The 11,564-nt window shown below is 51.6% G+C and overlaps 1 protein-coding gene across 1 annotated transcript; it reads right to left on the reverse strand.

Moving 5' to 3' along the window:
* Positions 1-5,172: 5,172 nt before the first annotated feature.
* LOC138110189 (C-X-C chemokine receptor type 3-like) lies at positions 5,173-10,718 on the reverse strand. Its single transcript, XM_069014899.1, has 2 exons — positions 10,651-10,718; positions 5,173-7,400 (listed from the first exon to the last, which is right to left on the reverse strand). The coding sequence occupies exons 1-2, from the start codon at positions 10,686-10,688 to the stop codon at positions 6,710-6,712; spliced, it is 729 nt and encodes a 242-aa protein (XP_068871000.1). The 5' UTR covers positions 10,689-10,718; the 3' UTR covers positions 5,173-6,709.
* Positions 10,719-11,564: the final 846 nt, after the last annotated feature.

Genomic DNA, 11,564 nt, shown 5'->3' on the forward strand with positions numbered 1-11,564 from the left:
CCTTTGAGCCCTGGATCCACCTCTGGAGCATTGGGATTCCCGGGAGAGCAGCTCCTTGTGGTCAAGCATCCAGCCTTGGTGTCACAAATCCCTGATTCCTTGGCCTTTGGCACCGGTTGGCATGAAAACATCTCAGTCCTGGCACGGCAGGTCCTGGCAGCTGCCTCTGAGCCCTGGCACAGCAGGTCCTGGCAGCTTCACCCTGCTGGGAGGGGCGGGTTGCATGAGTGGGGGTTTGCAGTTATTCCATCCCACTTTCGGCCTGAAAAGCTCTCCCTCCTCCTCCTCCCCGGGACATGCGGGGTTGTTGCTCTTGGATTAAGGAGCTGCAGCTCCGAGGCTTTTCACAAAAGCAAATACAACTTTTGACCTCAGTGAGGAGCAGATTTTGCCTGGATGCAAGGCCAGCAGCTCCACGAGGCTCCTGGTGCCTCCTCCCTCTCATTCTCACTGCAGCCTCGTCGGAGAAAAGCCCACTTTCTGCATAGAAAATCCCTCTCCTTTTGATGTTTTTCCCATTCTTTGTTGTTTATCTCCTTGGGCAAAGCTTGCCCTTGGAACAACACCCCTCCACACAGCAGTATCTCTGTGTTCCTGGGGCTGAGCTTCTCCTGCATCTTGGATCAGCCACGGAACAGGCAAATCTGCATTTTCTCATGTAGGTGATCAGCAGTGAGGTTTGGAGCCCTAAGACTGAAAACTGGGTAGAAAATACTCCCAGGCTCAGGTGGGGTGGTCTGAAGTGTAACCCACCTTCCAGCCCAGAAGGAAAATGGGATTTGCATCCCTTCCTTCTCCTCCTCCTCCTCCTCCTTCTCCTCCTCCTCCTCTTCCTTGGAGTTACCTGGGCAAACAGCCCATCATGAGGAAAGGAGACTGGAAAAAAGCTGCCAGGTCATGGCTCTGATGTCTACAAGGTGTCGGGGATTTTAAGGAAAGTAACAAGGAGCAGAACTGGGGCAAGGTGGGATCAAGGTCTGCAAGCCCTGGAGGTCCCCAAGCCCTGGAGATCCCCAAACCAGCCCTGAGTGGAGCCCTGAGGTCAGTGTCCACTGGGATTCACATCCCCTGGTTTTGTTTAGCAGGCAGAGGAAAATCTCCTGTGCTTCTGCATCTTCCTCCATCTGAAAATGTAAACCATGGTAAAGTATCTGCTTATAGTGTGACCTCTTCACTTCAGCAGGGGTTCTGTTCTGGGGTGAATTCCAGCAAACCACGGTGTTTACAAGGAAAATGCCTTTTTTCAGTGTTTTCATGCCCATGAGAACATCCTTGGGGGCAGAAGCTGGAGAGTTTTCATGCCTCACCCAGCAAAGTTGAGGGAAAATATATTCCTACCCCACTGTTTTAAAAAATAAAAGAAAAAAGAAATTCACTAAAATCAGTTTTAAGTAATTGTTTGGTACCTCCTGTGGTGATGCATCTGCTCTGAGTTTTAAACCAGCGAGGTGCTGGGTTTTCCACCAAACGCAGCCTTGCAGCAAACAGGAACAAACTCAGCCCTGCCAGGGCTTGGAGCTGGCAAGAGGTCGGGTGCCCCAGATCATCATTTCTGAATTCCAGGAGGGATTTAGCCCACTCTGGGAACAGGGCTGTGCTGGACAGACAAAGCCCTTCCTGAAGGATTCTGGCTCCCCACCGTGGCAACAGCACGAGTTGGGCTGGGGAATGTGCCAGAGGAGGCAGCCCAGGGTGATGAGGTTGGAGCTGCACGGGAAGGTGATGGACGGCCCTTGGAGCAGCCTGGTCTCGTGGAAGGTGTCCCAGCCCATGGAGGGGGTTGGATTAGGCGACCTTTAAAGTCCTTTCCAACAGAACCATTCCATGGTGGCCAGTGGCAACTGGGCACTGGGAGTAGCAGCCCCTGGGAGCTCCAGCTGCTGTTCCAGGAGCTGCTTCTGCAAAGGGCTGAGGGAAACCCTGCCTGTCCCCGACAGTTCCTGTGAGGGACAGGCAGGGTCCCACACTTCCCCATGGTCACCCGGCTCTGTAAACAAACTTCAGTGTGCCTGGAGACAGATCACAGCCCGGGACTCCATCCCTCTGCTCCTCAGCACGCTCAGGGAGAAGCCAAGAGCAATAGATTTATGGAATCCAAACATCACAAATGCAATTTATTTACACTGCTGACGCCAAAAGGAGAAGCAGATGCTTCTGGTTTGGATGCCTGTCCAGCCTAGTTTCAGGAAAGCATGGGGGTCAGTGTGAGGGAAAGGATGGAATCAAAATGTTCAATGTGTCACCCCCAGTGACAGTCCTTGTCCATCCCTGTCACATCCTCGCAGCCCTGTGTGCCTGAACACAAAGCTCAGCTCTCCAGCAACAGCCTCCAGAGCCACCCCTGCACCCACAATCCCGTTTTCCCTAATTCTGCTGTAAGATATGCATCCAGGATACCTCCAGCAGGACCAGAGGCTGGGCCAGAGGGTTGCAGAGCAGTGCAGGGCTCTGGCTGACTCCGTGTGGCAATGGCTCGTCCTGGCTCAAACCGTCCTGGGGGGCAGAGGAGTGGACAAACAGCCCCTGGGGGATTTATTTGGCACAGCTGCACCGTGCAAGGGAGAGGTCCCAAAACCAGGTCTGAATAAAGGGGAATTGTGTGGGCACTGAAAGGTGTATTTGGAGATCAGATGTGGAGCTGGCCATGACCTGCTGCCTCCTGTGCCACATTGTCACAGATTGATCCCTTGGGAAGGGACCTTAAATCCCATCCACTCCCACCCCTGCCATGGGCAGGGGCACCTTCCACTATCCCAGGTTGCTCCAAGCCCCGTCCAGCCTGGCCTTGGACACTGCCAGGGATCCAGGGGCAGCCACAGCTTCTCTGGGCACCCTGTGCCAGGGCCTCCCCACCCTCACAGGGGAGAATTCGTTCCCAATATCCCATCTAACCCTGTTCTCCTTCATCCCAAAACCGCTCCCCCCGTCCTGTGCCTGCCTGCTTTTGTCCGAAGTCTCCGGCAGGTGCCAGAGCCAAGCAGGACTTTCCTCAGGGCTGGTTTGCTCCATCTCTGGCCCAGCAGAGGGCACGATGTGCAAGCGAGAGCGGCGATCCCGGGCCAGGAGCGGGGCCAGGAGCGGGGCCAGGAGCGGGGCCAGGAGCGGGGCCAGGAGCGATGCAGCGAACAGGACCCAGAGCCAGAACCCCCCAGACGGGACGCGTCAGACACGGCGTGTCCTTGGGGTGGCCGGGGCCGCTCACTGCTCCCAGCCCGGGGCCAAACACCTTCTTGCACTTTCAAGAGCGCTTGGTTTCGTTATTAAACAGCCCCGTAGGTCCTTTAAATGGCATTTGGAGAAACAGCTGTGAATTCGAGCAAATGGAGCCAGCATCTGTTAGAAGAAACCAAACTGCCCCTAATTTTCCGGAATTTTGATCTCAAAAGAGCAATGTTTCCCAAAAACATTCAATGTCTTCTACACCGTCATTTACTGCAGGCAGCAAACCCATCTCCTCAGTTCAGCCTGCTCTGTGAGTTGTGTGAGGTCTAAATCCAAGTGTTTGGATTATCGGTGCTTCAGAAAACTCATCTCTAAGAATGACTTAGTTGTAGAAAAACACCTTCCTGTCCCAATCTTTCCTTCTCCCTGGATTATTATCAAACTTCCTTTGAAAGAGGCTTCCCAGAAAAAGTAGGAGAAAAGTTCCCTTCTTGCCTTAATCATTAAGTAAGGTAAACATGCTGTGTAACCTCAGCCATGTAATTTAAGGATTTTGGTCATTCCTATGACACGGGAATTTCCCTCTCATGGGCACCATTATGTATCTGTTCCGAAAATCCTTTCATTTCACCTTTCTGCTCACATGGTGCTGCCGCAGTGATGCAAATCCTGGCTGACACTCACTTACAAGCAGTGAAATCTAAACAACTTTTCTTCCAAGAGGCAAAGTTTACACAAATCCAGTTCACACAAATGTCCTGGGAGAGCCTCTTGTGATAGGGAAATGCCTTCCTGCAGCTGCCCCATGCCAGCTGTGTCCTGCCCATCCGTGCTTCCATTGGAATTCCCTCTTGCAGTGATGGGTGTCTCTCCCTGCACCCCAGAAAAGGCTTTTGTGGTTCTGGAGAGGATGGATTGGGGGGTTTGGTGCAGGAAATAGCTCCAAGATAAACACAGGGTGCCCAGAGAAGCTGTGGCTGCATCCCTGGAAGTGTCTAAGGCCAGGTTGGACAGGACTTGGAACACCCTGGGATTGTGGAAGGTGTCCCTGCCCATGGCAGGGGGTAGGTTAGAGGAACTTTAAGGATCCTTTCCCACCCAAACCATTCCATGATTTTGTGATTCCAAGCTCTTGGCAAAAAGCAGACTATGAACTCTTTTTCAGAGAATGACCTAACTCCCCAGCCACAGCTACATCAAGCACCAGGAGCTAGCCAAAACCACGCAGGGAATCGTATCCAAGTGGAAAATAAAAATAGCTCATGTGTTTTAGTTGAGCTATAGAGAAGCCCTCTTTATTTCAGGGATTTGGAAACTTCTGATGAGGATGTAAACAAAGGGCATGGAGGGTCTGTCCTTGACTGCAAAGTGCTTTGAGTGTCCCAGATGTGCAGATCTCTCCAAGCCTGCTGTTCTTACCCGGAATTTCCTTGTGGAGCATCTCCTTCCCTTTAAGCCTGACCACTGCCACAAACCCCAGCTGCTCCCAGCAGGGACACTGGGTCATCAGAGAATTGTCAAGGTTGAAGGGATCTCCAAGATCACCGAGTCCAACCCGAGCTGTTCCATGCGCAGAGGTGGCACCAGCCCAGGCAAAAGCCAAAGGCTGCTCATTCTCCTGGGAAATCACTTCCTCCCCTGGCTGCTGGGTGTGCACAGAGCAACTCTTGGCCCTGGAGGACAGCAGGAAGGGCTTCCCACCACAGCACCCCTGAGGAGGAGCACAGCAAAACCACCAGCAGCCCCTGGGTCTTCTCTGGTGGCTGTCTGCTGACAGGGGGAACTCTTCCATTTATCAGTTTGATCATCCTGTGCAGGGTTTTGTTTCCTCTCCATCTGCAAAGGTGACCAGAAGTGGGGCTGATGGGGACCAGCTACCAGGAACTGCACCACAGCAAAACTGTGAATTTGCTGAGATAGGACAGGAGATAGAACATCCCCCGGTGTCACTGGGTTCTCTCTGTCCCTCTTTGCCAACCAAGGAGTCACATGTGGTCTAAATGTTCGCTATAAAAACCTTGCCAACAGGGGCTGTAACAAAATAATCATCTCCTCTAGATCTCTCTAGCAGACCCTCAGAAAAAATACATAAATAATGCCCAGGCTTTAACAAAATAGATTTTTATTAATTACAGCACTTCAAGTAACATTTCATCTCTCCTGAGAGTGTCTCACTTCAGGCTTCAGGAGCGAGAACAGGTTATCTCAGTGCATCAAGTTATTAGGACATCCTTCCTGCTGACAGGATCAGCTTTGTTTGGGAATGTTCATCCAAGGGTTTAATTGACTTGCTTACATTTCTGCTCTGCTTTTACTGATCCCCAGCCCTTGGCAGAGCTTCCTTTGGAGTCTCCTGAGAGGCAAAGTCAGCACTCAGCACTCGCTGCTGGTGCCACAGCTATGAGCTGAGGATGGCAAAAAGATCTGGGGATGGCATGAGGATTTGGGGATGGCAGAATGACCTGGGGGTGGCAGAAAGATCTGGGGGTGGCAGAATGACCTGGGGGTGGCAGAATGACCTGGGGGTGGCAGAACGTCTGGCAGAAGTTCAGTCTGTCCCCATCACAGTCTGTACCTGGAGTTGGGAGGTGTCTCCCACATGAAGTCAGGAGGATTTGGAAGTGCCCACAGCCATGTGTGCTTTGGGCAGTGTCAGAGGTATCTGAAGCACTTTGTGCTTTGCTGACAAAATCCCAGAGTGCTGAGGAAATCCCAGGAAATACCAGCTGGGAACAGCTCTCACACATCCACCCAAGCCCTGGTGTGGTCAGAGGGACATCTGTGGCCGTGATCTTCCACACCACTGCCAGGAGAGATGAGCAGCTCTGCTAATCCCAGCAAATCCCTCCCTGCCTCTAAACTCATGGCCATGGAATCACTGGAGATGCCTCTGGATGCAGCATATGGAACTCTCCACCTCAAAGGGCTGCAGCAAACAGCTGCATTCCAGCTTTCCACCCACCTCTTTATTCCTGAAGAAGGATGTGAGAGAAGCTGTTTCCTGCTTTGCTGTGACAACCTCCCAAGAACAGCTCTGGGAATGTTCCAAGGTATGGCAGCTCAGCCCCCCTCTGTCCCAGGAATTCTCCAGGTGGGGCTGATGCCACGAGCCCACCTTGGGCATCTTGGTGCTCACCTTGTCTCTCCATCCCACCTGCTGAGCCTGGGGGCCACCTGAGTTAGGAATATTTTAGGACATAGATCCTGTCTTTAGTAAACAACTACAAACTCTTGGCTCAACAGATCCCTGAGGAAGCCATTAAGCAGCCTTTTTATAGAAAAAACCATGGCGTTGATTTACATCCATGAAATCTCTTTTGCTTCACCTGTACAGTGAATAAAGTCTAAATAAAGACGCAGCAGCTGTGGTTTCTCGATGCCAAGGGGGTCCTCAGCCCCAAACTCTTCTAAACTGAACAGCACCAGGAATCACGAAGGTTTAAACTCCCTGGTGAGCCTTGTTCCTGGTTATTGAGCAATTTCCAAATGGTTTGGAATTGCCTTGAAGAGTCTTGTGTTGTTCCAGCATTCCCAGAGGGAACATGCCCTACTTGGATTTGAGTCTAGACCTGGGAGACATGCTGAAAAATATCTTGTAGTAGATGTACACGTTGATAATCCTTAGCAGAATTCCCAGGATGTAGCTGAGGGACCTGAGCAGGGCTGTGGCCACGCTGGAGAGCTGGAACAGGAGCCCCAAAGGGCCACGGGAGGGAGCGGAGGCACCACTGGCCCTCAGGTGGTCATCCATGAGGAACAGGGCACACTCTGCGGCCACCAGTGTCCAGATCACCCTGCATATCATCCTGGCATTCCTGACTGTCCGTAGGGGCCGTGACTCCGAGGGCAGGAAGGTGATCAGATAGGCCTCGAAGGCCACGCAGCTGAGCAGGACACAGCTCACGTGGGCGTTGGCCGTGAGGAGGATCCGCACCAGGGCCGAGGCTGCAGGAGAGACACCGGCACCAAAACTGCCCAAAACCACGTCAGAAACAAGGCTAAGGAAAACCAGGATGTCTGCCTGGGCCAGGCTGGAAATGAGGACCGCAGTGGACTTGGAGGAGACCTTGGCAGACTGCAGGAGGATCATGGTGTAGGTGCTGCCCAGCAGCCCCAGGAGGGTGCTGACAGCATTGGAGGAAGACAGGACGAGGTATTGGATATATTTCAGTGCCAGGAACCTTCTGAGATCTTTCATGTGGTCTCTCTCCATTGAAATGCCAGTTAGGGAAGAATACCTGGAATACACATAAAAAACCCCCGATGATTAAATGTAAAATTAGCAGGATGGATTCCAGGCAAGTTATGATGGACCTGCACTTGTACAGGCACATTCCGGTATCAAGAACCGCTTGGAGATGATGCCAGCTCAGGATCTGAGCTTGTGTTTGCACACTCATATCTTAAACAGGAATGAAGTTTGTAAAGCACCTGGGTATTTTTAGGTAGCAGCATAATTTCTGTAATAGTGCACCGAAGGGTGTAAGTGTGAGTTACCCCTGTCCCTGAAAGGGAGGAGCCAGAAAATGATAAGCTGCAGTTCCTAGAAAATACTAAAATCATCTACAAATTCAGTTCTAATAAATAAACAAGGAAATTGTTATCTAAATGGGAGAGAGGAGATAAGGAAGAACAACGTGGGTTTCTCACAGATAAAGCAAATTGATTGAGCCCAGCTTCCTCCTGCAGCAGGGTGATCAACCCTGCTGGGAACCAGCCAGTGTCACATAGCTTGGATTTTCTGAAGAGTTTCAACATTGTTTCACGAGGCATTTTTAGGGAGGAGCAAGGTAAGAAATGTGGCCTAGGTGAAACTACGGTTAAGTCATACACAGCTGGATGGGAAACCACGGAAAGGCTCATTCTCAGGAATTTGAGGAATGATGTGTCAGGTGGGGCTCTGCAGAGATCTCATGTTCTGGGGTTTTCATGAACTGCAAGAAGAAACCCAGCAGAATTTAGGCCTTGGCTGAGGTGTGCAGCCAGTTTTGAGGCCAACAGCTCCAGAAAGGTGTCACTGAAGAAGTTTCAAGGAGGCTGAGCCTCAGAGATTGAGCCAAGTGTAACAATTCCATTTCTCTCCTATTGAGCAATTATCTCCTTATGTAAATTCCCAAAGCCAGCACTTTGGAGCTGGTGTTACAGAGCTTTTCCAGCACATTACCCTGCAGGTCAGGATGTTTGCTGAAATCATCACCTGGGTTTAATTTTGCTGGGATGATGTGGAAATGATAATCCCGCGTGATTCCCGTGAAAGGTATGGAGCCAGCTTTTTGAGACTGGGATTCCCATTGTTTGTAGAGACTTGACTGGTGCCAGGCTGACTCATCTGAGATTCACATGTGCCTGTTCTCCTTTGTCTTTGAAGTGTCTGATACAACTTGCTGATGGAATACTTTGGGGAAGAAGTAGGAAAATATCCCTCCCTGTATTTCAGCTGAGTCAGTTCACCCTACCCTCACTTCCCACAGTGATTAAGTGGAAAAATTATTCTGCATTTTGTGGCAAAAGCAAATGATCTTAGAGGTCTCCTCCAATCTTAATGACTCCATTATTGGTTTGACCCTTTGTTTTGATACAGAGCACCAAAGAAATTCTGATCTAATGCAACAAACCCTGAATCCACAGCGTGGAACTGATGCAAGTCCCCAGCTCCAAGTGGAGGAGAACCAAGCCATGACAAGTACACCCGAATCTTGATTTGTCGTGTTACCTTCAAGCAAGTTACTCCTTTGAAAGGTACATTAAGAATCTCCTGACATTATTTTTTTGCTTGCAACCTGCTCCTGTGTCTACTTTCATCAATTACATTATTGAGGAGGTAAATTATATGCCTTGATAAAAACCTTTGCTTGTTTTAAGACCACCATCCAAGGGCTGGATTTACAGCTGGTCTTGCCCATGGGGAGCATTTGAACTCAGAGCTTCTGCACTTCAGGTCCTACCTTACCCCAGGGTTTGGTGATGAGTCCAAGGAGGAGCATTAGGAATCAGGAGCAGCCAGAGAAGTCAGAGGAGGTGCCTGGGGCGGGACCCTGAGGAGTTCAAAATGTGTCTCACATCCTCTCTTCTTGAAACTTCAGGATTTTCCATAGTGCTGCCAGCATTTTTCTGACCACCACAGTGTCCTTTGGAAAGGAACTGGAGCTTCTGGCTGGTAGATCCTTCCTGCTTTCTGTGGGACTTGTCAGAAGTGTCTGTCTCTTCATTCCACGGCCGCCCCTCGAGGCAGGATCGCTGTCAGGCTCCCTCCTGCTCCCTCCACCTCTTCCACACTATAATTTAGGGGTTAAAACTGGCATCCAGAATGCAGCAGAGTGAGGTTTGATTTCCTCCTTGGCCTCAGGGGATCGAGATGTTTATCTCGGGGATTGTCCTCGTGCCTCCAAAGGAATCTGGGCGCAGTGTGAGAAAACAGGTGACAGCCCGGCCGAGGGGCAGGGACCAGGAACAGCCCCGTGGGTCACCACACAGGCACTCGCACGTGATAGGGAAGAGATCCCAGTTCCTGACACTTGCTCCAAGTGCTGTTTGGATACATCTGCTTCTGTGAATGAAGCAGAGCTGGGAGATGTTCCCAGGTGCTGGAGCTCCCTCCATGGAGAGCTCCAGAGGCCCCTGGCCAATGCACACCCTCCAGGGGGACACGGGCTGGGCTGTAGCAGGAGGAGGCCAGGAGTGCTGCCTACCCCACGAGGATGCTGTGAAGGCACAGTCCCTGCTCCTGTAGCCAAATCAGTGCCAGAGACACCCTGGGCATGGCACTGGTCAGACACAGCCTCTGCACAGGTAAGAGAAAGGTAATTTGGGGTGAAGAGCAGGTGCATGAAGAAAGCACCAGCAGGGGCTGAAGCCACAAGCTCCTCCTGTGTGGCTCACCTGAGCTCCCACTGCCAGGATCCCCATCCATGGCTTCCTCCAGCGGGAAATCCCACCAGCCCACAAAGAGATTTTGTGAGGAGAGAATAAACCCTTCCCTCTGCCTGCACCTGGGGTGGCAGGTGGGATCACACCTGGGATGGGAATAGGACTGGGGAGCTGTTTCCTGAATTTTCTGAATGTTTCCAGAATGGCCACACTCAGTGAACCTGGGGTTCAGGTCACCCACAGGAGGGTTCCTGCACATGGACAGGGACACTTGGACAGTTTCTGACCAGATGAGATCTCAGTTCAAGATCACAGAAGGTTTCCTGAACCAACACTTGGTGTTTCCAGTGCATTATTTTTTTATCTCCACAGAAATCTCTCTGGACACACTTCCCAAATTCCATTTAATAATAACTCCTCATTTATCATCAGTGCACTGTTGTAGTCTGAGGGGTACCCAAAAATACCTCCTGCTCTTAAACAAGTAATTCCTTTCAAAATTCCTCCTGGAATGGTGTCAAAGAATACACAGAAGAGGAGAACAAATTAGAAATGCAGATTAGCCCTGAATATCCCGACTAATGAAGTGCTATTCCGTAGTTGAAAAGGAAAAATACTTACATTTGCTGGAAGAAGCAGCCAGGGATAGTTTTCTGCATGCCTGCACTCTGTGTGATGTCTCAGCAGAGCCGAAAAGCGCCGTTTCCCTTGGATGGATTCCTGATTTTTATACAGAGCACCCCGTGTTCGGCTCCACGTCAGAGCTGGGGCCGCGGGATTTGTTTTGCTGGGCAACTTCCTCCAGAGCTGGTTTCACAAGGATTACTCACTTGAATCATGGCACCCATTAACTTTCAGCTGTCTGGAAAAACTGATGGCCTGCGTGGAAAAGGAGCCCCAGACACTTCCTCAGACACAGGGAGCGATCCCGGGCTTGTCTGGGCGCCACGTGAGCCAGCACAGGTTAGCCATGAGAAAAACCCTCTGAGCACAGAAAGGATGTCCCTGGCACGGCTGCACTGGGCTATCCCGGGAGTGTTTGTGTTGGCGTTGCCGGGGTTTGGCGCTGCTGACGCTGCACGCCCTCTCCTCATTGTTCTCCGGACGGGACGTGGGGCTGGAGCCAAGTTCTTCCCTGTTTTGGGAAGTTTCCTCGCGAGGCATCGGTGAGGAGCAGAGGAGCATCCCACAGCCGCCGTGGGGAGCAGCAAACGGAGACATCCCCAGCCACGGGAACACCGAGCACAGCTCCAGGCGTGCTGTGCCCATCCCATGCCTGCAGCCAGGACAGGGAAACAGGGAATGAAAGGCAGTGAGGCTGCCTCGGTTTCTGATCAGCCAGGAGGGTTCGCTGCCTGTCCCACACCAGCCCTGCCATTCCCCCAGCGCTCCCTGAAGCCACGAAGAGCTGCAGAAGGATAAAGCAGCTGAAATTCCGGGCGCTGCAGAGCCCTGGAGCTGCCGTTCCCACCTGAGGATGGGGCAGGGAAGGCAGCCCGGTGCTCTGCTCCCCACCTGGAGACACTGGGGGAACA

Source organism: Aphelocoma coerulescens, chromosome 4A, assembly GCF_041296385.1.
Source record: "Aphelocoma coerulescens isolate FSJ_1873_10779 chromosome 4A, UR_Acoe_1.0, whole genome shotgun sequence".
Classification (NCBI taxonomy): domain Eukaryota; kingdom Metazoa; phylum Chordata; class Aves; order Passeriformes; family Corvidae; genus Aphelocoma; species Aphelocoma coerulescens.

Bases quoted from the DNA above. Each gene is read 5' to 3' on its own strand.
- LOC138110189 (XM_069014899.1), bottom strand. From the start codon at position 10,688: ATGCAGAAAACTATCCCTGGCTGCTTCTTCCAGCAAAT. The intron at 7,401-10,650 runs GTAAGTATTTTT...TGTGTATTCCAG, and splicing joins GGCTGCTTCTTCCAGCAAAT to GTATTCTTCCCTAACTGGCA.